At 43.5% G+C, this 25,798-nt stretch overlaps 2 protein-coding genes across 2 annotated transcripts; one reads left to right on the top strand and one right to left on the bottom strand.

Annotated features, from left to right (window-relative positions):
* Positions 1-115: 115 nt before the first annotated feature.
* Positions 116-17,595, top strand: LOC122031790 (probable sugar phosphate/phosphate translocator At1g06470). Its single transcript, XM_042590930.1, has 12 exons — positions 116-1,032; positions 1,141-1,313; positions 2,570-2,655; positions 2,768-2,817; positions 2,918-2,985; positions 3,946-4,046; positions 4,163-4,175; positions 4,324-4,508; positions 4,633-4,719; positions 14,713-14,807; positions 15,489-15,622; positions 16,963-17,595. Exons 1-11 carry the CDS (start codon positions 500-502, stop codon positions 15,601-15,603), a joined length of 1,506 nt encoding a protein of 501 aa, XP_042446864.1. The 5' UTR covers positions 116-499; the 3' UTR covers positions 15,604-15,622; positions 16,963-17,595.
* Positions 17,596-20,089: 2,494 nt separating this feature from the next.
* On the bottom strand, positions 20,090-21,992 carry LOC122032635 (probable WRKY transcription factor 65). Its single transcript, XM_042591950.1, has 3 exons — positions 21,093-21,992; positions 20,888-21,025; positions 20,090-20,807 (listed from the first exon to the last, which is right to left on the bottom strand). Exons 1-3 carry the CDS (start codon positions 21,206-21,208, stop codon positions 20,273-20,275), a joined length of 789 nt encoding a protein of 262 aa, XP_042447884.1. The 5' UTR covers positions 21,209-21,992; the 3' UTR covers positions 20,090-20,272.
* Between the last annotated feature and the right edge of the window lie 3,806 nt (positions 21,993-25,798).

Genomic DNA, 25,798 nt, shown 5'->3' with positions numbered 1-25,798 from the left:
CTTGCCCTACTCGGCTACTGTGATTTATCTCTCTTGTGATGACGGCGGGGGCGCTGGAACGAGTAATTTCGCCTTTTGTCACATATGCTCAACATGCGATCAAGCTGCTGCGATGGACGTTTCACTAAACTCGATTGCTACGGGCGAACCTGCGAAGGACGTCACCTCAAATGCGCTACTTAATTTTGACCTCTGGACCCGACGCCGTCTAGAGGCGACACTTTTACACGCCGCCGTCGTCGCCGCCGACACTCGACGACACTGCTCCTTCTAGATCTCTGCCTACGCGGTCTCGCTCGCCCACCTCGCTCGATTTGTCTTCTACTCATTCGGAAGATCCATCCACCGTCGTGAAAGGAACGAAGAAATTAAGCATTCTGTCATTCCTGGATCTGCTTTTTGAACCGTTTTGGGGGGGTTCATCTTCAATTGGATTGATTTGGCGCCTCGTCGGATCTGAGTGTGTTGATTTCTGAGTGGATATCTCAAGTCTTTGTTGATGATGGAGCTGAGCAGTGGACTAGGAGATGAAGAGACGGTTGAAGCAACAGAAGCAGCTGCTGCTCATACGGAAGATAAAGTCGGGGAAGTTGGTAAAGAAAAGGAGAAGGATCGGAAGCTATCGCTACGTAGGGAGCCCTCTTTCTCGCGGTGGTGCAACGAGGATGGGATCTTGCGGCAGAGCGCCGTGGACGATGATGGATCCCCTAGGACCAACTCAGCGGCAGAAGAGTCCGAAGAATTCGAACTGCCGTTGCTCCATCAGAGGATGCCTGATGAAGTGGGATCGCAGGCAGAGGACCAGCGGAGAATCCATGAATTCCGCCAGAGGAGCATGTTTCTGGGGATCGTGAATGGGGACACTGAGAAGTACGTGCCTTTGGATATAGAGAACGATGTGCACGTTAGCGATTCTATGACAAAGATCGTGTCTTTGGAGCAATCCAGAAATAGCGCAATTTCTTTTGCAATCTTGCTAAAGACTCTGTTCTATATACTGGTTTGGTACACATTAAGTACTTGCTTGACAGTGTGAGTAGCTAGATCCCTGTGGATATCAAATTTGATTCCTCTTGATGCTGGATTTTTTATTAACTTTCTCAATGTGATTTTCTCAAATCACGGTGATTTGTTCTTTAGGTACAATAAGACATTACTAGGTGATAATTTGGGGAAATTTCCAGCTCCACTGTTGATGAATACAATTCATTTTTCTTTGCAAGCCATTTTCTCGAATGTCATTGTGTATATCCAGTCTCGGAATTCTGAAAGCAGCAATAATATCATGACATGGAAGGATTACTTTGCCAGAGGTAAATATTACATTTTTAGGTTGAAGTGTTTATGGATTTTCTGAATTGATCAAGTTCTTGATGAAGCCATGATATTTTTGCAGTGCTTGTATATCATGGTGTGATTCTGCTCTATAGCTCCACTATAGAAGTTGGTGCCTATGCTATACTTGATTAACTTATAGGACATTTGAATTCATTTGATGAACTTATAAGTCCCAATAGCATTAACTCTTCACATTCCAAACCAAATATAAAAAAAAAAAAGAAAATTATTGCATTAAGCTGATTTTTTTTCCAGTTAATTGATGACATTTTCTTTGATCAATATCATCATCAAGCCATTTTTGTCCTGACTATATACGGTTGGCTACATTAATCCCATGATACCATTGAACTCTATGCTAGTGATTTTCAAATTGATTAAACAATTTTTTTCATATTTTTTTTCTTGATCTCCCCAAATCCCTTATGCCTTCCACTTTAATTGATTCAACTTACATAGTTATAACTTTTACATTTAACTCTTCTAACTAACTATAGAATGTATTGGTCGTTTTTATACATGTATCATCTCAATCTATTTTCTCTCACTTTATCATTTATTGGAGCTATACTTGCTTTGAATACCAGTATTTTATATTTATTTTTATAACTCTCCACATCATCTGAGCATTCTCTTCTCTACTACATTGATTTTTTACATGTTATTTCTTGATAGACCAACACTTTGGTATATTAATGTCATTTTCTTAGATATGTTTTGGATTTTTCTTCAGATTTTCCTGTATTTGTGTTTCAAGTGATTTCTGTTTTAAGTCACCTTATATAGAGGAGATGGTACTAAGTTGAATTTAGGTTACATTTGGATTCCTAGTCTGGAATGAGGTAGAGTTAATACTATTTCTTTATATTTTTTTAAAAAAGTTTTTTAAGGTTTTTTCTTGTGAAAACTTGTCCAAAAAAAAAAAAAAAAACTGAATGACATCCTAAACTCAAGTAAAATTTTGGATACTTCTTTCTCAGAGTGGCTTTTTCTTATTCATCTTTGCTGCTTTGTCACCTGAAATCCTTTTTCACTTCTTTAGCTTCTGCATTCTTTACACTTCTTTGGCCTCATATTTCTTCTCTTATTTACATTACTTACAAGAAGCCCTGCGTTACTCATACAACCTCTCTTATCGGAGATCTAGAGCTTGATATTTTCTCTTTTTTTCATACATTCTTCCTTTTACTGTACTTGATAAATACTAATGCTTTGTAGGGATTTTTTGCAGTTATCCCAACTGCTATTGGAACTGCGTTGGATGTGAATTTAAGCAATGAGTCTCTTGTATATATAACGGTGACATTTGCAACCATGGTATGCCTTGATGCTGACCCTCATGGATTCTTCTGCTATTTCACATTTTATTGATTCACTGCACTTACTCGTACAATCTACTTCAATTACAAGTTCCACACCCTCTTTGCAGTGTAAATCTGCCTCTCCTATATTTCTCCTTATGTTTGCATTTGCCTTCAGGTAATATTTGAATCCTTTTGTATTTTTTTATGGCATCGCCACTGCTTTTGTACATGATCTTATTCAAATTGTACTTTAAGACTTTTATATGCATTTGAAGGCTGGAGAAACCTAGTTTGAAGCTTGTAGGCATTATGCTCATTATTTCTGTTGGTGTTCTACTAACAGGTAATTTTTTTCATTAGTATTATTCACTCACACTGTCTAAAATTAGTTTCTTTTTCAACATTTATAGCACAATGCATCATTTTGAAACATCTTTATTTACCTCTTAAAGGAATTTTATAATCCTTACTAGTTTGACATTCTGCATTCATATATCCTGTTACTGAATAGTCGGCCCCCATTTGTAAAACATCTTTATTTACCTCTCAAAGGAATTTTATAATCCTTGTTAGTTTGACATTTCTGCATTCATATATCCTGTTATTGAATAGTCGGCCCCCAGTTTTGAAACATCTTTTGGATTACATATGTTATCCTATTAATTCACTACTTTTGCATTTTTTTTTCTTCTTCTTGTTCTGTCTGATCTTGATGATTCTTTGGATAATTTGTTCTATGGCATGTGTAGGGCAAGTGTGTAAGAAACTTATTGTATGTTTAACTGATAAAAAACTGTTAGATTAGCTCTATTTTGTGTGATTTATTTTTTCAGTTATTAGTCACTTACACAGGAGTGAAGCTAAACCCTTGTTATTAGCTCTATTTTTTTTTTTTTTTTTTGATAGTAGAGTTTAAGTAATGCCATTTTACAATATTGTTGAGAATTTCTTTTTTGTCAATATGGGGGGATCAATCCCTTGGCATGGCAGATTTCATCTGGATGCCTAACCGCTTGGGTTAAGAAGTTGGTGGCATACATTGAGAAGTTCAAAAGCATGTGTTTAGCTGTTTCTGATTATTGCCCAAGATATCTTTCTTTTGGAGATTTTGTCTGTTTATGTTCTTTTTTGATGCCTTGTGGTTCTGCTAACTTTTACTGTAAAATTCAGAAACATGGCCACCTGAATTTGATGTTGCTTTAGTGCATCTTTCAAGTCAAAATAGTTGGTTACATGTCAATGTTTGTTAGTCTAACATTTCTGTAGTTGCATCTTGTCAAATCCACTTTACCTTCTGTTTCAGTTACAAAAGAGACAAAGTTTGAGTTCTGGGGCTTCATTTTTGTTATGTTATCTGCTGTTATGGCTGGTTTTCGCTGGTGTATGACACAGATTCTGTTGCAGGTTGGCCACTAAAGTTGCACTATATACTTGATATTTTTTTTCTGTCTATCTCCTTACTCAGTGTTTGCTAACTTGTACTCTGTGTATGTACATGGGCATCAAACCCATCAATGAAGGAAGAGGCATACGGTAAGAAATAAACTTTCTTAATCGATCTCCCCAGTAAACATGTCAAATTCAATAACAGTCTGTAACAAAAAGCAATGTTCCCTTGTGTCATTTTAGCCTCTTAGCATACCACATGAGATGTGTAAATCACTTAATTGATATTATGCAGGTTTGAAGAATCCAATCACTTTGATGAGTTATGTGACACCAGTGATGGCGATCACAACTGTTGTCCTTTCTCTATTTTTGGATCCCTGGGATACGTTCAAGGGAAACAATTACTTTGATAGCTCTAAACACATAATACGAAGCTGCCTACTTATGCTTCTCGGAGGAGCATTGGCATTTTGTATGGTATGATTTCATATTACGTGTTGCAACTTTCAGGACCAAATTTATCTGTGCTCTTAACAATTTGCTTTTTTGAATATTTATTCATCAATCTATCTAGTCAATAAAACAAACTTCTCTTGTGCAGGTTTTAATGGAATATATTCTCGTTTCAGCAACTAGTGCAGTGACAGTAACAGTAGCTGGCATTGTGAAGGAGGCTGTTACAATTTTGGTATGACCTATTCTTGTCTAGATGACTTTTAATATGCATGCCGATCTAGCATAAATGTGGAAGCATCTCCTAGTATACATGGGCACATGATGCATTGTAGCTTCAATTAGAAAGTCACATGCTCACTCAATTTTGTTAAGCAAGTTACATATAGTGAAATTAACCATGATTTTAATTGGCAACATTTTTAATTAAGAAGAAACAAAACATATTGCTATTGGTATTATTATGGTGACAAATCATAATATAGTAGTAGAGAATCCTCTATTCCTATTAACCATTTCACTTGTAAATCTATATAGAGTCTATTGATTCTTCAGGTTGCTTCTTTTGTTTACAAGGTTTTGTAGACATTTTTTTGTTTCTCAAGATTCTGCATGATCTTTGCACCTTAAATTGTCTAATCTTGACGTGCCAAATTTTAGTCACTTTACACATGAATCTATTTTTTTTATGATAACAACTTTTTGTTTATTATTATTGATCCGGTAGTAAGTGCGGGCCCCCCCCTTCTCTTGCAAAGTCAACGCCAAGTGGAAGTCACCGGAACAGCCGCCCACCCAGAGGAGAGTGTGGTCCGACCGGACGGACGGCCATAGATGGCCGGTCCCACTGGACTGCCGGCCGGCCGATGGAATCGAGTACCCGGAAGGGTCCGGCCGGTTTGCACTTATAGTTGGTAGGCACCATGGGCCGAGCTGACCTTTTGACCGATCACAGTCATAAAGCACCCCTGTTTGTTAGTCTCCACAAAGCACAAGTAAACCACTGCGGATGTCCGGTCGGATGTTTAGGTATCTTTCCGCTCGGACTACAAGTTTGGAGCAAAGGAAAGGGCCAGAGGATTTCTTTCTCTGACAACCTGTAGGTTTCACGTGTGTGTCATGCTCCAAATCTTGTGACAGGGGATTCCTGTCCCATCGAGGGCATGCTTGGACTGTAGCAGTTCTGACAGCCGCGTACCTAGGAAAGGACAGGTATACCTAGGATAGGACAGAGGACACTTATGCACCTTGGCACGCGTGCCCAAACCTTTCAACTATATAAAGAACCTCGGTGTTTCATCGACGGGGAGGATGGTATGTACTCGAGACTTGAGCCACCTTGTTCATCGTGATTTACCCGACTTGAGCGTCGGAGGGTCGGGAATCCCTTCCCGGCTCGACTTCCGCAGGATAGCCGGAGCATCTCGACACTAGTTGGAGACCTACATCGCCGAGCCTTGGGCGTCACGTGCCCGTGACTTGGTTCGGGATCAACCGCGCCGTGGGAACGCCTCGCATCCGGCGAGACAATGGACGAGGCCGACGGACAGTGCGACGCTTTCGAGGAGGAACTCGACGCTCTGGTCGAGATAAGGGCCGCCAAACTCGTGGAGCAAAAGCAAAAAGCATCCGCCGAGCGGGCGGAGCAACAAGCAACGTCCGCGTCGGGGGGCCGAGCGGAAGCACCTCCAGCCACCGTCGCATTCCACCGGGCCTTATTTCGCACCCCTGGAGCCACGCCAGCCCGAAGAGATATAGGATCTTCCTCAGATGAAATGCCAAGGCGGGATGACAGGAAGGGGAAAGCTCCCCGGACGGACTCATCTCCCGAGAGGACCAACCGCCAATTTTCGGAAGCCATTCTGCGAGATCCTCTGCCCAAGCACTACGTGCCCCCTACGATCGGCGAGTATAATGGAACAACGGACCCGGATGATCATTTGGGTAAGTTTGATAATACCGCCACGCTCCACCAATACACTGATGGAGTGAAGTGCCGAGTCTTCCTTACCACGCTCTCGGGATCGGCTCAGCGGTGGTTCCGTAGACTGCCGGACGGATCCATCACAAGCTTCAAGGACTTCCGAACGGCCTTCCTCCACCACTTCGCCAGCAGTCGGCGTTATCAGAAAACAAGCGTTAGCTTGTTCGCCATCAAGCAAGAACCAAAAGAATCGCTTCGAGCTTACATCCAGCGATTCAACCAAGTGGCGATGGACATCCCAACAGCCACATCGGAAACGATGATGAACGCCTTCACACAAGGCCTTGTTGATGGGGACTTCTTCAGGTCGCTCATCCGAAAGCCGCCCCGAGACTATGATCACATGCTACATCGGGCCAACGAATACATAAACGTGGAAGAAGCGCAAGCCGCTCGGAAAAAAGAAGCTCCAACCGAGCGTGCACTTGTTCATGCCGAGCGGAAGCAGCACTCCGCTCAGCAACCACCTAGAGGACCAAGGGCTGAAGCAATTCGATCTCCCCACACCAGATCGCACGTGCAAGAAGTGGCTGCCGCTCGGCCCAAGCCAAAGAAGAGGTGGACCCCAATGTTCTGCAAATTCCACCAAACGGATACGCACAACACGAGGGATTGCCGAAGCCTTCCCTTTGTGTCCAATCCTGTTCCCCGGAGAGCCGAACGACGGTCTCCTCCCCTCAACACGAGGCAAAGGACCCAGGAAGCCGACCGGACCCGCATAGAGAGGCGACATCACCATACGTCCGATCGGCATAGATCCCCAAGACAGGAGAGTCGCCGGACGTCCAGGGAACGGTCCCGACCATCCACTCGGGAGGAAGAAAACAGGAGCAATACTTCCCGGGGCGAAATCAACGTTATTGCTGGTGGGCCGACCGGAGGAGACTCCAACCGAGCAAGAAAGGCAGGCGTTCGGCAGCTGCAGATCCATACGGTCGGCTGCAGCGCAAGTGGACCGGAAATCACTTTCGGTCCCGGAGACTGGAAGGAGTAGAACGACGACGCTTGTTCATTAAAGCGGTAATAGCAAATTACACCATTCATCGCATATTGACACAGGGAGCTCGGTCAACATACTATTCAAGAAGGCGTTCGATCACCAGAATCGATCGAGCCGAGCTTCCAACGATCGACCCGCTCTCGGGTTTACGGCAATGAAGTTCGGTCGGACAATCCGGTTGGCCACCCTGGGAGAAGAGCCAGAGGACCAGACAACAACTGTGGTGGTTGACTCTCCCTCATCCTACAACGTCATTTTGGGACACCGGCGCTCGGCGAATTCCGAGCGGTTGTCTCAACCTTCCACCGAAGATAAAATTTCCGTGGAGGACAAAGTTGGAGAAGTGCGGGAGATCAACTAGCAACTCGGCGTTGCTATATAGAGATGATCCGAGCAGAAGCTTCTTCCGCTCGGAAGGTCCCCCGAATCGAGGTACACGCCATAACCGAGAAACCTCCTGCTTTAATTTATGATGAAAAGGAGAAAGTTCAGATCCATCCGACCCGATCGGAGGCCACCACTTTCATCGCCTCAGATCTAGAGGAAAAACAGAAGAAGAAGCTGATCCAATGCCTCCAGCAAAATCATGATGTCTTTGTTTGGTCGACACACGAGTTGCCCGGAATTTCGCCTAGCCTAGCACAACATGAGTTGCATGTCCGACCTGACGCTCGGCCAGTAAAGCAGAAAAAAAGAGATTTTAGCGCCGAGCAGAATGCCATAATCCGGGCGGAAGTAGAGAAACTTCTGGAGGCCGGCCACATACGCGAGGTGCAGTTCCCGGGCTAGCCAACGTGGTATTGGTCTCCAAGCCGGGCGGCAAGTGGCGAGTTGCATTGACTTTCGGGACTTAAACAAAGCATGTCCCAAAGATTTTATCCTCCGCCTTGATAGATCAACGGTGGACTCTACTACGTGAATTAATTGCATGCTCGACGCCTACGGGCTATCACAGTGCCGCCCGCCAAGATCAAGAAAAGGTGAGCTTCATCACGACGGAGCACATATTGCTACAATGTGATGCCGCTCGGATTGAAGAATGCCGGGGCCACCTATCAACGATTGATGAACAAGGTATTCGCGGAACTCGAAGTTTACGTGGGCGACATTCTTATCAAATCCGTCCGAGCGGCGATCTTTTCAAGGATATGGAAGAAACCTTCCGAACACCGCGCAAATACGGAGTCAAGCTAAATCCTAGCACGGAGCTAAAGGAGGGCGTTTCTTGGGGTATATAGTGACCGAGCGGGATCAAGCAAATCCCAACAAGGTGAAAGCTCTGCAAGACATGCTTCCTCCCGGAAACACAAGGGAAGTGACCGGTCGGATAACCGCTTTGTCCAGATTCATCTCCAAACCGGAGCCTGCCGTTCTTCAAGATCCTACGCAAAGCTACTAAGTTCAGTGGAACGAAGAGTGTGACCGAGCATTCAAGAGTTGAAAACATATCTGAATTCCCACTGATCGCCAAGCCGATCGGAGGCGAGTCATCATATATGTATTTTTGTCAATCGAGTAGGCTCGGCCTTGTGAGGGCGAAGCAGAAAGAGGTGTATTTTCCGAGCCATATTTTGAAGACGTCAATCTCGCCACACCGGCTCGAAGTTGGCCTTTGATTGGTTCTAGCCGCTCGGCGACCGTATTTCTTGGCCCACACAATCATTGTCCGGACGAACAGTCCACTCGGAAGAGTCCTGTTGAATCCAGAATCGGCTTATCAAGTGGACGACAGAATTAAGCGAGTTTGACATCCAACCCCGCTCGGCGATTAAAGCCCAATCCTTGGTCGATTTTGTGACCGAAGTGCAGGGGCCAGAAGCAACGTGGAAGATATATGTGGATGGGTCTTCCACTCGACTCGGAAGGATTGGGATATTACTTATCTCACCGCAAGAAGAAAAGATGCACCTATCCGTCCTACTGGACTACAAGGCCACCAACAATGAGGCGAGTACGAGGCCCTTATAGCCGGATTACAGCGACGATACGTGGGGCGGTCGGGTAACTCTATTCGATTCACAGTTGGCGCTCAAAGACTTTCCGGCCACGGTGCCCTTTCAAAATCATCGAGAAGCTCGGCGCCAGACATCGGAGGAAGACTGACGGCCTAGATAGACCGTGGAGCGAACCACCTCCTTACAAGGCGGGGTGAAAGGTGTATCACTGTAAATCACTCTTCCGCTAAATACTTGAATCGAGATGAAAAGTCAAAGGAGCGAATATAAGGCATTATCATCGTAGCGCGAAGGCCCCCAGGCCGATCGGCCGGGAGGTTTATGTGGTTAGACTTGTAAGCAAATAACCCGTGCCGTTCGGCCGGAATTAAATTGGTCAAGCCAAACGCTCGAAGATCGAAGGCCCCGTACCCTTCGAACGGAGGTATATTATCCGAGCCAAAATACTCGATGAAGTAGATCCTGAGCCGTGCGGCCAGGAGGGCATTATCCAAGCTGGGGGAAAGGCGAAGAGCAACTCCGAGCGGAATACCGACGAGCTCCGTCGTTAAAGATCGAGAGCCGCGCCGACCGGCTATAAATATCAAGAGACGAGCCGGCGTCTATAAACCCTCCGAGCGGAATACCGACGAGCTCCGTCGTTAAAGATCGAGAGCCGCGCCGACCGGCTATAAATATCCGCGCCGACGAGCACCGTCGTTAAAAATCAAGAGACGAGCCGGCGTCTATAAACCCTCCGAGCGGAATACCGACGAGCTCCGTCGTTAAAGATCGAGAGCCGCGCCGACCGGCTATAAATATCCGCGCCGACGAGCTCCGTCGTTAAAAATCAAGAGACGAGCCGGCGTCTATAAACCCTCCGAGCGGAATACCGACGAGCTCCGTCGTTAAAGATCGAGAGCCGCGCCGACCGGCTATAAATATCCGCGCCGACGAGCTCCGTCGTTAAAAATCAAGAGACGAGCCGGCGTCTATAAATAATCCGAGCGGAATATCGTCGACACTGCGATTATTCGTATTCCCCGCCGATTCAGACCGAAGCTATTTTCCGATCGGACTCGAGGTATAAAAGGTTCGGATCGGCTTATAGCGAGCGATTCTGGCTAGCAGCCCAGATTGATATTCGGCCGGACGGAAGAGCTGGGGAAAACACTTCATTCTGGAAGAATGCACCTCGAATGCCCAAGGTATGATGTGATAGAAGACGAGCGGACCGTACAAGTGTTAGCCAGGGAACAGGGCAAAAAGATAGGGTACACGAAAGGAAAGCATTTCATTAAAATTAGAACCTTAGGTCGAGTGGCCTAAGTACAAAAAGGTGCATGTTCAGCCGAGTGGCGAAATTACAAAAATTACTCGATGTAGTCGTAGAGGTCCCTCGGAATGTTGCTCAGGAGCTCCACTTGATCGCCGGCTGGAATATTGGTGGACTCCGGAAGAAGGCCCTTCGACTTCAGATAGGTCATAGTGGCCGTAATTGCCAGGTCGAAAGCCGAGTACATCCGCTCGCAAATTTTCTCCGAGAACTCGGGCGATCGGATGTAACTTTGTCGGAGAGCGGCGACTCGGCTCGGCATCCTGGTATTCCTTGAAGGTTGCACGGGAGCTTGTCAGGGCCTCATTCAGACGTTCAATCTTCTCCGCATCGGCCGAGCGGCCTGCCTTCTGCTCCGTCAGCTCCTTTATCTTCAACTCCAGGCCCCGGGCCTCCACGTTTTCTTCTCCAGATCGGAGATGGCTGTGTTCTTCCGAGTGGTGGCCGAGTTATCTTTGTGTCAAGCGACTTGTCGCTCGGACTCGGCTAGGGCGTGGGCCTGATCAGCTGTTTTCTTCTGCTCAGCAGCTAGCAGAGTTTGAGTTTTCTTCAGCTCTTTTTGCAACTCGGAGTAGGAAGGTCCTTGGGAGCCGCTCGGACCACCTGTCGCCCGCAGTTGCCTTATCTCCTCGTCCGCCATAGCCAGACGGTTGGAAGCTGCTATCTCTTCCACCCACCTCTGAAACGAGAAGTCGCAGTTGTTAGAAGCCGAGCGGAAATATTTTAGGTAAAACAAAAACAAAAACAAAAACAACGAAGAACTTACCCCGTAGCCGCTTGCATGTGGCTGTCGGGACGCGCGCCCGGGCGTCGGCCCACATCTCGGCGAGGGCCCTTTCAAAGTAATGTGCTCGGGCACGTCGTCCGTCGACAGCGTGAACTCTTGATCGGAAGATGAAGAGTAACCCGGCCGTGACGAGGATCGCCGGCCGGATCGGCGCAGAAGACCGCGAATGGATGGTCGAACGTTGGATTGACGAGCAGGGGGGAGAGTGTCGACCGGAGTGGCCTCGACCGGCTCGTCCCAGTTCGAAGGCGTCCGGTCGGATGAAATGGTCTCGGGCACGGCGCCTTCCCTTTCGCAGTCGAGGCGGCCCGGTCGGAGGGTTGGACCGCGGAGGTAGCCGAGCGTAGCGGGGTCTCCACTCGGCGTCTCTTTTGGCGGCTGATCCTCCTCCCGAACGGACCCTTCCTCGGGGGCCGTTGGTTCCTGGAGGGGGCAGCTCCGCTGTCCGCCTGCTGTTGAGAGGTCGGAACCGATCGGCTGAATACCCAGCGCCTTCATTTCTTTGGCTGCCACAGCCTCCAGCGCTGCTGCCTTTCTCTTTAGAACGCCGGCCATCACCGAGTCCATGACGATGTCAGCTGCATGAAGAGAAAAAGAAATCAGTTAGCAATTAAAGCAAGTGCCAAAGCAAAGTTCTTACCGAAGCCGGTCGGAAGTGGGGTCCGTATAGGACTCAGCCCAAAAATGTACATCACTCCCTCGTGAAGAAGCTTGTTGATGTCAAGTCGTAGACCGGCTAGTACATTTGCGGCGTGAAGATAGTCCGGTCGGGTCTTGAATTTCTTCAGTTCGGGAGGGGGAGGTAGACTGACTTGCCACTGGGTCGGAAAGTTTGGCTGACTGGGCATGCGGAGGTAGAAATAATAGTCCTTCCAATGTTTATTGGAAGTGGGTAGTTTATCAAAGAAGACCGGGCCGAGCTTGGAACATAAAGGTGCCCCGTCTTGCTTAGGATAATAGAAATAAAGAAGACCTCCGGTCGGAGGAATGTTGTGAATCTTGAACAAAACGACAACGCCGCAGAGGAGACGGAAGGTGTTTGGTACTAAACTTCCGAGCGGCACGCCAAAATAATTGAGACTTCGCTATAAAAGGATGGACGGGAACCGCAGAGGCCGTGTAAATTGGTCGCGAAGACACGAAACCACAGCGGTCTGTGGCCGGCGGGACCGACTAGGCGAACTCGATATCCTCGGGATTTCAAATTGTCACCAAAATATCAAAATCCGTTGTTCAAACGAGATCGCGATGGTAGTATACCATGGGCCTAAGGATCGTTCTTCGGGATGAGAAGAACTGGCCATGATCGCGGACAGAAAGGAAGTTCCAAAGACGAAGGAATGGAATTTCAAAGACTCGAGCTAGGGAAGAAATACGGATTAGATACCGGAAAGGAAGGAGGAGAGATCTAAAACCTTACTGAGGGGAGATGAATCGAGGAAAGGCGCCGGAGAGCGTCAGAAGGCAGCAACAAGATCGCCGGAGCTCCACAGCGCAGAGAGCAACAGTAGAGGTAACGGAGGCGTGTGAAGGCGAGAAGGAAACGAAGAATTTATAGGGTGAGGGCCGGTCGGCCTCCACCGTCGGATCCAGGTCACGGGAATCAATGCATACATCTAGCCGTTTATTTCGAATTGCTTCGGTCACATCAAAATATCATGCAACCGCCTCCGTACTCTGATGGCATTGCTCCACGTGGCAGTCAATCATTCGGAGCATTTAATGAAGGTATGATCGACATTGATGTCGAAGATTGGCGCAGAACGCAAGGAGATCCGGCGAAAGCCATCATTGATTCATTCAAGGATACCTCTGCCGCTGACCGGGCGGAGAAGATTAGCATGGAAGAGCCGTTCGGCTAGACTCACAGTCCAGTCAGTCGGACTATGCGCCTCCTTCGACTAGACTTGAAGGGAAGGCAAGTGATCCGGTAGTAAGAGCGGGCCCCCCCCTTCTCTTGCAAAGTCAACGCCAAGTGGAAGTCACCGGAACAGCCGCCCACCCAGAGGAGAGTGTGGTCCGACCGGACGGACGGCCATAGATGGCCGGTCCGACTGGACTGCCGGCCGGCCGATGGAATCGAGTACCCGGAAGGGTCCGGCCGGTTTGCACTTATAGTTGGTAGGCACCCTGTCAAATCGGGGTTCCGACGCTCAGTTAAAAAGGTCATGGACCGAGCTGACCTTTTGACCGATCACAGTCATAAAGCACCCCTGTTTGTTAGTCTCCACAAAGCACAAGTAAACCACTGCGGATGTCCGGTCGGATGTTTAGGTATCTTTCCGCTCGGACTACAAGTTTGGAGCAAAGGAAAGGGCCAGAGGATTTCTTTCTCTGACAACCTGTAGGTTTCACGTGTGTGTCATGCTCCAAATCTTGTGACAGGGGATTCTGCTGTCCCATCGAGGGCATGCTTTGACTGTAGCGATATGGGTCTGACAGCCGCGTACCTAGGAAAGGACAGGTAAGCTTTCTGACAGCCGCATACCTAGGATAGGACAGGGGACACTTATGCACCTTGGTACGCGTGCCCAAACCTTTCACAGCTCTATATAAAGAACCTCAGGTTTCATCGACAGGGGAGGATGGTATGTACTCTGAGACTTCTGGAGCCACCTTGTTCATCGTGATTTACCTGACTTGAGCGTCGGAGGGTCGTCGCTGGGAATCCCCTTCCCGGCTCGACTTCTGTGCAGGATAGCCGGAGCATCTCGACACTAGTTGGAGACCTACATCAGCGAGCCTTGGAGCGTCACGTGCCCAGCGTCTGTTGACTTCTGGTTCGGACAGGATCAATTATATAGTTATATATGACGATTAGATAAATAAAAGCTAAATGCAGTTTTTCTAGAACATTGATATCTTTTGTTAATTGCTTCTTACCCAGCACCAATGTGCTTCAACTGCAATTTGCTGCTTCTCTCAATATCTACTGAATTCTTTCTGGGTTGCCATTTTGTAGTTTTGAATTTACTATAAGCTTACAGATTGCTTGAGTTATTAAGGAATATTACATAATTGAATTTCACATCCTAGCCAAGTCCATGTAAGAATTAGGGTAAAGTTTTATTCATCTTAGCCAGCTGCATGAAGATTTGTTCATCTTTTCCATTGCATATTAATGTAAATATTGTTAAAGTGTTAAGCGCTTTGATTATCAATGTATTATATATTTTATATGTGCCAGGTTGCAGTATTTTACTTCCACGATCAGTTTACCTGGTTAAAGGGAGTAGGGCTTTTAACTATTATGGTCGGAGTCAGTTTGTTTAATTGCTTCAAGTAAGTTTCTCTGTTCATTTTTTTTTATCATTTGATGTATATTTTTGTCATCAGGTGGTTGGAACTTCATAAGATACATGATTGTTTTTAATTCATTCTACTATATTCATAAAAAATACCATGATAGGGTCACTCTCATGTCTTATGTCATACAAATGATGAATGCTCTTGAGCATCCTCCTCTTCTAGGACTCACTCTAGGTCTGTTATAATGACCAAGTATCGAGCCTGATATAGCAAAATATGTTAACAACATGATTTTGACTTGATATACATTTTATGTTTCATTGAAGGGGAGCCTTAACGCAACGGTGAAGTTGTTGTCATGTGACCAGGTGGTCACAGATTTGAGTCGTAAAAATAGCCTCTTGCAATGCAAGGTAAGGTTGCGTCCAATAGACTTAATGTGGTCCGACCCTTCCACGGGACCTACATTGGCAGGAGTTTCGTGCACCTAGCTGCCCTTTATACATTTTATGTTTCAATATGTTTGTCCTTTGATTATGCAATGTTAAAGTCATAGAGGATTTGCAATCCTTTCGTTTCCTTTTAGTCATTGATTGAAGAAAGAGATACAAACGAAATTTTAAATATAAGTTTAATGAAAGAAATAAGTTATTGCCATTAGTAATAGAGTCTCCTAAACCCTACTTTATTTTTATGTTGCCATCTGATGCTCAGATACTACAATCTGAAAAAAGAAGGAACAAATAGATTAACCGAGCGAGATGCAAAATACGTTATTCTCGATGACACAGAGCTTCAAGATGATGAACTTGAGTTTCCATCAGTGTAGACAGCACCAAATTTGGTTGGTGAGTGTGTAACTTGATCAATTTGACACTTGCATGGTACATTATCATCATAGTCATCTAGTTTCACTATCTATCATTTTATGACTGATTTCTTTTTCAAATATGCTTGTTTTCTTGATATAACAATTTCTTTATAGAATTTCTTAACTTATCACTTCTACCTATTTACACGTTCCTAATATAATTTTTACTCTGGCACACACTGAACTCAATTAACCCAAGGATAAAATCAAGCAATGCCATCCCATTATATGCTATCACAAACTGGCAGATAAACTGTTGCTGAAACCTATTTGGCCTTTTAGCTATTACTCTGGTTGTCACAGCAGTAGTAAAGCATCGAGTAACAAAACTTTATTAGGCTAGTTATTTGTTATCATTCAGAATCTTCCATCTATTTTTGGGTGCTCATACTACATACTAGTTGATCTTTTCCTGATGAAATACATAATTGTGTTTGTCATAGACAGCAAAATCAGAAACTGTCAGATAAACTGTTGCTGGAGCCTATTTGGCCTTTTAGCTATTAGTTTGGTTGTCGACAGGAATAGAGAGCATTGAGTAACAAAACTTTATTAGGCTGGTTATTTGTTATCCATCTTTTTCTTCATTCAGAATCTTGCAACTGTTCCTGGGTTCTCAGGCTACATTCTAGTTGATCTTTCCTCGATGAAATACATTATGTGTTTGTCATAGACAGCAAAAGAACAATCTTGTTTAACTGTTCTGCATGACATTGGTTCTCCCAACTGGTAAAGCACTCATAGGTTAAAGGATAATAATATAGAACAAACGCAGATTATCACATAAGTTGTAAATTATATAGAAGTTCGGTGGCTCTGGGAAATTCTAATGTGATACTCATTTTGTTTGCACTTAGTCCACAAGGTACATGGAACTGATAACTCAGAGTTGATGTTTTGGAGGTTGGCAAGCAAAGAACTTGTCCCAGACTAATTTTCTGAAGGAAAAAACACATAATTGACATCCGTTCTTTTTTTCTTTTTGCAAGAAGATGATGTCTAGGATTGGTCAAGCAAAACTCAGCTGAACACAGTATTTCTTTGGGCAATACCATCCATCTTAGATAAATCTCTACTTATCTAAAACATTTTCTTGTTTTTTGGAGTGCAATATTTCTTCAAAAGGGAAGCTTGCTATTTTTTTTCTGCACTATAATAATTATAGAGAAAACCCGACCCCACCTAGTGGGAAAAGGCTTGGTTGTTGTTGTTGTATAATAATTATAGAGAAACTAAGTAGATAGATGAAACCTTCAGTTGTTACAGACTTTTCTTGTTCCTGTTCTGACCACCATTTGAAGTTTTTTTTTTCTTCAGGTTCATGGTGCATCCGAAACATCATTTAGGTGTGTGACAAAACTTGGAATGCTTCCTTGATTGACTAAATAGTATCTCAAGTGTGAATATCATCCCTCTTCAGAAGCAACCTACTGCTCTGCAATGTCAACCCCAAGGATTTGGTAATTGATTACAAACTGTGCTTTCATGGATCTGAGTCATAATTTAAAAGGAAGGAATTGATCAACCATATCCAAACTTCTGTTTGTGAATCATAAAGCAATCTCTATAGCATCCTTGGCCTCTTCCATTTGGATTTTCATTGGCTTCCTTTCTGTCCGATGCCATTTGTATACTTTTAGTTGTTTTTACTGGATGCTTTCTTTGAGCCAATGATCTGTTCTCTTGCTAACTTCCAATTCCATCAGAAGACGTAAAGTATCAAAATATTTAACGGAACGATTTTCACGCAGCAGAGTTCTGCCGGATGCAAATTTCATATTATTCTGATTTATATAGAAGGAAATACAGCAAAGCTTATCCTTGTTTTTTTTTGTGATTGCACTGATGATAATATAATTTTTGTACTAGTAGATCACAATGGCAACCTGTGCATTGTTTGGATTTTCTACAGCTGTGTATGTCCTAATGCTATATTATTGCTTGTTTGCCTCTCCTGTTTTTACGGAGTTTAAAAACAATATATATGTTATTTTTTTTTAAAATAATAATAATAATGTGCAGATTTATCATATTCACAGTTTAGAGGGGTAGCAAGACTTTCAATAGCATTAAATTAGTTCTAATAAGGAATGAAATTTAATATTAAATAATTATTTTTATATTTATTCTTATCAGTATTATGAGTAAGTTTATATTCTACCTATTGGATTAAACAGTCTGATGGTGCAATCTGGACCACTTTATTTAACTAGGTTGATTGAATAACTACAACTCGCTTTTCCTAACTATATCAATTGACGGTTCAGCTAGCTCGCACCAGTGGCGGATCTAGGGGGGAGCGGAGGTTTGTTTGAGCACCCTTTGCTCTCGAAAAATTCCACCAGTATGTTGTAGTCCGAGGGACAACGAGAAGGAAGATAAGTTCCAGCTCTCTTCTTTGAGTAATCTCTTTCTTTTTTATTTGAATCCGCCACTGGCTCGCCCTACCCAATTGGACCATCTGACTATCTCAAATGGATTGACAAAGTCAACGGAGGAGGTAAATCACGAGCGGCTATTAGTTTTTGGAATAATGACTAGCACATAAGAGAGGTATTTATCTCGGTTTTATCGTGATTCGAACCCCAGACCTCATTGTGACAACACTTCATGTGCTAACCACTAAATCCATCCAAGGAGACGATTAATCTGTCCCTCTTGATTGACTAGTTAGGTTCCCCCAACCAAATCAATGCACCAAGCTCACTTAGCCTGATCAAATTGTATGACTAATACCATAATCTTCTTCTCCTTGGCAATCCATAAATTACCACCACTGTGCATCTTCAATAGTTATTTGTTTCTTGTTTAGCATGACTAATGCTTAAGAATATTGACAAGCATCCACTTTATGGGTGAATTCATCAACTTGAATCCTCCCTAATTTGGTATCACTCTCGTGTCCATAAAACAATTCTAATTCGGTAAATTGATAATAAATCATGCTCTTAAAATCCTCCTTTCTTTTTTTTTTCCATTTTTTTTTTGTCTCTGTTTTAATCTTCATGGTCGATAGACTAATAAATAGAACGATAAATAATCGATAAATTAGAGAAAAATCCTCAATTACAATGTTAACTTTGCATGTAATCTTCATATCTAAAAAATTTTGTTTCCACTCTCTGCATGTAAAGTTTTACTTGTTTCAACTCCCTCATGCAAATATTGATACCTAAATTGTCTCTCAGATTTTTTAGGTATAAAAAGTCCAAAATTGAGTACAAAAAATCTAAAAACGAGTATAATTCTTCTTAAAGTCAGTACTTTATATTAAAAATCGAGTATATTTTTTATCAAAATTATCCCTCTTATTTTTTAGGTATAAAAAGTCTAAAAATAAATATAATTCTTGTTAAATTCAGCACTTTACACTATAATATAGTATTCTATATTAGGATCTAGTATATTTTCTATCGAAATTAACTCTCATATTTTTCGGTACAATAGTCTAAAAATGAGTATAAGTCCTATTAAATTCAGCACATTAAATTAAAATTGAGTATATTTTGAGGTGAAAAAAGAAACGTACTCAATTTGATAGAAAATATACTAGATTCTAATTTAATATACTGAATTTAAGAGGATTTATATTGATTTTTGGACTTTTTGTACCTAAAAATATCATGGACAATTAGATAAATATATTTGACTGGAGAAAAAAATAAAATTTTCATGAATGAAGATTGTATGTAAAAATTTATTTATCAATAGGGATTGCATGTAAATTTTTCTTTAGATAATTACAATTTCTATCCAACTTAAATTGATTGCATGGACAAAAATCCAATCAAGATGATATCATAGAAGGGCCCCACACGACTTAATCCATTATGTTGACATGAACCATCAACAAGACTCGGCTTATTTATTCTTATTAACTCTCCCACTTGAATAGTCTTCCTTTTTTTTATCTCGCCCTTTAAGTAAAAAACAATTATTTCTCAACCCCCCATGCATCATCTTCACATCCATAAAATAAAGAGGAAATTTTTCTGTATTATTAATATACTCTTTAGTAGCTGAAGATGGATTTCCTTTTTCTATTAATGACGTCATATTTACGTGAGAGTTAAGGCCGGTCCGAAGTGGATCCGTAATATCTGCAACTGGATTCCGATTTCCAAATTTGACGGGTACAAGAATTTAACCATGGATTCCATGTGCATCTCGTCGACAATCATTGATGCGGTGGAACCTTAGGAAGATGGAAACGGCTTCGAAATGGTCCCAACGCATCGAAAGCGACGAACGTGGCGGAGAGAAAATAAATAAACTGAGAATAGAAACGCGACAAATGAACGGCGACGGCGGAGCCCCGCCGTTGATGGCGGGCGGCGGCCTTGCCGATGCATGCACGCCAAGGGAAGAATCTCTGAAACCGTACCAACTCCAATAATTCATCCTCGTCGAGCAGAAAACGACGGATTTCTTGTGAGGTCTAAAATGAGCAGGGGAAATATTTTGTTTTTACGGATAAATATCTAATTATTTGAGGGGGAAAAAGGAAAAAAAAACAAATATGAAGGGAGAGGGGGAGAGGGAGAGAGGGAGAGGGATGGTGCCGGTTTGTATACGTCAAACTCCTCCTCGAACCAATCGACGGGCGGAGGGGACGCGGAGGAGGAGGTCAGCCGGTGGTCCCCACCCAGGATGTGGACGCCAGCTCTCGGCGAAGCACCACCGAGTACTCCGGCAGCTCTCCCAGCCCCGCGAACAGAGAGTCCTCCTCGCCTTCGTTCAGGAATTCCTCGCGCTCCTCGGGCAGCGCCGCGGCGGCGGCGGCGCCGCCGCCGCCGGAGACGGCATCGGCCCTGGAGAAGAAGACCGAACCGTAGAGGAGCTCGCTGGATCCTGCGGCGGAGGGGGAGGCCGCGGAGTACACGTCGACGGGGAGCAGCGACCCCTCCTCCGAGATCAAGTCGGAGAACTTGGTGTCCTCCTCCCGCTCGATCGACTCCGGCGGGCTGGGTTCCCCCTGCGGCAGGGGCTGCGGCGGCGCCGCCAGCGCCGCGCTGTTGTGGTGGTGGTGGTTCTTGGGGAGCGGCCACGGGTGGTTGTGGTCGAAGGAGTAGGTCACCACGATCATGGACGGCTCGAGTCGGCTCCGCTCCACCTGCTTCCTCGCCGGGCATCCCTTCGAGCTGCTGCACCGATAGTAACCCCTGTTCCGCCGCCGATCAAACCAAAATGCCCAAATCCTGAGTCCGTTTCCATGAATCAACCCTGCCCGTATTTAACTTACCTCGGATAAGGCGAGCCCTTGATGGGCTTCTGACCGTACTTCCTCCAAGCCCACGAATCCGGCGGCGGAGCTCCCTCGCCGCTGCCCTTCGTCTCGCTTATCGGCACCGTCACCACCCGCTTCTCCACCTCCCGCCGGCTGCTCCAGTCCACCCACTCCAATTATTCAAATCAACAAGATCATAAAGTGCCACCAATCGACTCACCTTCTCTTAGGGGACGGAGCCGAAGACTGCGCCGGCGGCCGCGACTCATCGCCGGATCCGGCCTCCGCCGCTCCGATCTCCTCCTCGGCCTCGCACGTGTCCAGCTCGTCGTTCATTAATGATCCCCCTCCGAATTTCTCCACCGCTAATCGCAAGAGTGATCTCTAACACGCGCGCTGAGACTGAATTGAAGAAACGAGAGGCAGAGTGGTTGGAAAATGGGGGCGAGCAGAGGAGCAGTTCTAATACTGATCGACGCTGGCATTTAAAAAAAAAACGCATAAATTGGCCGTCGTTTTTGGAAGACGTTGTCTGCGAGTTGCTCTCCATGACTGCATCTCACACACGGGCGAATAACTCCATCGTGCACTCCACCGAGACTGCATTCATACGGACCAATAACTTCACTTAACTGCACGGTGGGTTGGATCATTTACCACTCGACTTGACCCGATCCGACCCGAATTATATTGACCCAGCCGGTTAACTTGCCCGTGTCATCGGCAACGCCTTAGCTTATCCTGTGCCTGGTTGACGGAGTTAGACACGCCAAGAAAGAAAGTCTGAAGGACTGTGTCCTGCCAAACATGATATACCTCCATTAATTAACTTCCACCTAAACAGTTGAAATAGGGGACAGCGACCGCCCTCGCGCCACCAACGCTTTTAAAATTTTAGATGACTCGACTAGTTCAAGATTTCACCCGTACGAGGACTCGATCACGACGTTAGATCTCACTCTTAACGGCCCCTGACGTGCGGCACGGCAAGGCTATAACACTCTGTCAGTCACGGGCAACGTTTTCTTCTAGTCGATCGGCGTCGCATCGCTTGTTCGTGGTCGGCGTTTGTTGATATCGTGATCAGGAGTGAGAGTCCAGTAAGTTGATCATTGTTCAGTCGTCAACATCGTTACGATCTTAACTCCGAAACTTCACAGCCTCTCTGCCTTAGTCTCAGATCGAGTATCTCCACTGATGAAGACTCTAACTGTGCCAGAAAAATTCATGGATGCAAGTTGGAGAATTATAGTGTTGACATCGGAAGCGGTGAGAAGAGTGACCCTCTCATAAAGTTCATACCCAAGAATTAAAAAGAGTGGTCATCTCGCACAATGATACCTTAGTAATGCATGCCACTACAGCTAACTACAATGGGGTAAAAGTGTTCGTGGACACGGGAAGCTTAGTGAATGTGTTATACAAATAAATTTTTGATGGAATACAAATCGACCGAGAGGAGCTATAGCCCATGTCAACCGCTCTATTAGGATTTATCGGTCATGAGTTACAACCGTTGGGGCAGATCAACCTCCCTCTCTCGCTAAGTGAGGAACCTTTGAGGCAAGCCCGGAGCTCCATCTTCATAGTAGTCGACGCTTCATGCTCTTACAATGACATACTTGGAAGGCTGACTCTGTTAATTCTGTATGGTGGTCTCCATCTTTCATCAAAAGCTAAAGTTCTCGATCACAGATCAAATTGGCTTAGTCAGTGGAGATTATGTTAGTGTAGGGAGCATCAAAATTGAACTTATATTTTGATTTTATCAAATGTTTAAAGTTAAGTCTTATTAAAATCTAATATATGTTTACCAAGTGTACAAATTGAAAGACTTAATGGTCTAGAGGACTAGATACCAGGCTGAAGTCCTATTAGGTGAGGAGGACCGTATAACTGACAAGAAGCCCAAATAAGTCAAAGGACCTGATATTTGACACGAAGTCTAGTTGGATCAACAGGACCTTACAACTAACTGAAGTCTAGATGGGGCATCTGGCAGGAAGACCTCGCGGGTCAAGAGATCAGACATCAAGTAAGTCTGCAAATGGTAAGTTAAGATAAGCAACTGGAGAAGAGATCTAGTAGGGACTGTCACGCCCCGGAGGAGTTCCTGTCCGAAGAAATTTCGGCAGCATCTTCCCTGTACGGCGGACAATCTGAAACTTTTTACATCACCATATACCTCAGCCACATGTGGCTGGAATAATAACAATAATAAATAGACAACAACACAGACAACCATGCAGTTTATATAAATTTCAGCCTCTGGCTGACACAACCACGCAGTTTAATAATAATCAAACTGAACAGTAGTACGATAACTCGAAAATAACCCTCACTACAACAAAAATAGCTTTTCGCAGCGCGCAAATTCGCTTTCCGCAGCGCGCATTGCATGCTGCACAATTAAAAGCTGTTAAAAGTCCTAAATTATTGACAGCGTACTTTGCGCGCTATGGATAATATTATCCGCGGCGTGCTTTGCGCGCCGCGGATAATATTTTCCGCGGCATGCTTTGCACGCGGTGGATAATACTTTCCGCAGCATGCTTTGCGCGCCGCGGATAATAGTTTTCGCGGCGTGCTTTGCGCGCTGCGGAAAGTATTATCCGCAGCGCACAAAGCACGCTACAAATAGTAGTTTCCGCGGCGTGTTTTGCGCACTGCGGATAATATTATCCGTAGCACGCAAAGCACGTCGCGGAAACATTTTTATGCACTAAGGATAATAATCTATAGCTTATAAATGTACGCTGTTGATAGTTTTAACTATATTAAAAAAAAATATTAATTTGATGAAAATAATAAAGCAAAATTTTACAATAAATTTAGTGCAAATAAACCACAAAATTAACAAAAGTCATAGTTTTTCATTATACCAAAAAAATTTAAAGATCTAAACAAGATACAAAATCTCTATCAAACTAGTTATTACATAACAACAATTAAACTTACAATCCACACAAATTAGTATATTATGTATCAATCACACAATACTATAAATTTCGATAACCATGCAACCGTGCTTCCTATTGCATCATCAAGAAACTGCATTTCATCATTTGGTCGAATTAGGTCCACCTTTTCCATCAAAACTTTATCAACCCAAACTTTCCAACATGATCCACCAAGAATAACGTGATGCACTTTTGTATTTGGATCTGTGGATGCAATTCGACCTTCTACAACAACTAATTCATCAGCAGACCAATGAAGCAGCTTACATTTAGTATTAGCACATGTATCTCCACGACTCGCATTTCTCGAATTTGACTGTAAATAAACAATACAAAGTTATTAATTCAATCATATATATTTTTGTAACAATTTTGTGATTCAGAAATACATAATTTTATAATAATCACCTGAAAAACATGACCAAAATCACCACTTTTTTTGGCACCAATATTAATATCGCTATTGCTACCAAATTCATTCCCAATACCGCTACAAATACCACCACTAGCAATCTAATTTTATAACCAAATCGTGTCAAACAATGTCATCATGATAATTCAAAAGCATTTAAGTGTACATATCAAACTTATTTTATATATATTGTTTACTTATTAACCTGTTCTGGATGATTTTGTTGTCTCATACTTTGTAAAAACATAGACCTCATTTCTTACATTTCTAGTTGATTTTGTTGCCTCATTTCTTGCATTTGTTGTTGAACATTTTGTACTATAGTTTGAAGTTGTTGTACCATTCCATTTTGTTACACAGAAGCTCCAACTTTCAATAGTGTTACTCCAAAGCCCATTCCACGCACTCTACCCCGAGCTTCATTGCCAAACACAATGTTAATTGCATCATCAGCAATATTAGTTGTGTTTTGAGATTCGGGTGGACATTCTAATATTTTTTCTGTAACAAAAAATAACTTTCAATATATTATCATTAATATAATAGATGACATGTACGTACTTCAAGGGAGTTCAATATAATGCATGTAAATGAAATCAACATATAATGCACGTAGTTCAATAAAATCACATGTACGTACTTCAACAAAAGATCTAATTGGTTGTGTTAAATAATTATTCTAGGAAATTGGTATAGGCCCAGTAGCACACCTATGTTTATGCAAATGTATGTCCATTTGTTTTCTCAATATTGCAATAAAAACCACAATTATCATGATTGAACAGAATGATTTGCTCATTCAAACTTTAGAGAACTATATCAAGCTAAATGATCAAGTAAAAGCAGAAATTCTGGTATTTGTAAATGAAATTTGGATGACTTCAAAATCAAAAGGAAAGAATGACTAAAGTTGGCCAACAACATTCTTAAGCACAAAGAAGTTATAACTTGAGAATTACTTTATGAAGATTTCCTGCATGGAGATTGGAAACACCTGCAAGTTTGGTTAGTGTGGAATGAAGCTCCTTTACATAGTTGGTTAATGAAAGAACCAAAGGATCCAAAGATTGATAAGCTTCACAAAGTCTGATGAATTTAAGTTTGGTACAGTTGGAACTTCTGTTCAATATAATCCATCTGTTCTCCAAAGGAAACTCCTTGCTTCATTTGATAAGGTCATGATGCAAAGCAGAACAATTAGAGCTATGTATTGTATGGTTTCATTAGCATTCTTGGCCATATCTTAGATCCAAGTAATAGGCAAGGAGTTATAGAAAAAACAAGATTAGTGGAATACTTGCTTAACATGATAAAAGTCTTTCTACAAAGACATTGGTAAGAGTATAAATGGAGATCTTAAGTATAAATGCTTATGAAAAACTATATCAGTGGAATAAAATTTCAAAGAAATCTAAAATGAATGAACATGCTTACCATTTTCTCTCCAACGGCTTCAATACTGGGCTCCCCATTTTTTCTCTTGTGACCTTCAATCCAAACTTGCGATCTCATAATTTTTGTATCCATCGGACTTGTCTTTTCCTTAAATATAAA

Source organism: Zingiber officinale, chromosome 11A (assembly GCF_018446385.1).
Source record: "Zingiber officinale cultivar Zhangliang chromosome 11A, Zo_v1.1, whole genome shotgun sequence".
Lineage (NCBI taxonomy): Eukaryota > Viridiplantae > Streptophyta > Magnoliopsida > Zingiberales > Zingiberaceae > Zingiber > Zingiber officinale.
Note: the sequence above shows the minus strand (reverse complement) of the source record. Positions and strands in the feature narration are given on the sequence as shown.

Coding starts and splice junctions, on each gene's coding strand:
- LOC122031790 (XM_042590930.1), top strand. CDS start 500: ATGATGGAGCTGAGCAGTGGACTAGGAGATGAAGAGACGGTTGAAGCA. Junction 1,314..2,569: donor GAAGGATTACTTTGCCAGAG/GTAAATATTACA, acceptor GATTTTTTGCAG/TTATCCCAACTGCTATTGGA. Junction 2,818..2,917: donor ATGTTTGCATTTGCCTTCAG/GTAATATTTGAA, acceptor ATGCATTTGAAG/GCTGGAGAAACCTAGTTTGA.
- LOC122032635 (XM_042591950.1), bottom strand. CDS start 21,208: ATGAACGACGAGCTGGACACGTGCGAGGCCGAGGAGGAGATCGGAGCG. Junction 21,026..21,092: donor GCTCCGTCCCCTAAGAGAAG/GTGAGTCGATTG, acceptor GGACTGGAGCAG/CCGGCGGGAGGTGGAGAAGC. Junction 20,808..20,887: donor AAGGGCTCGCCTTATCCGAG/GTAAGTTAAATA, acceptor GCGGCGGAACAG/GGGTTACTATCGGTGCAGCA.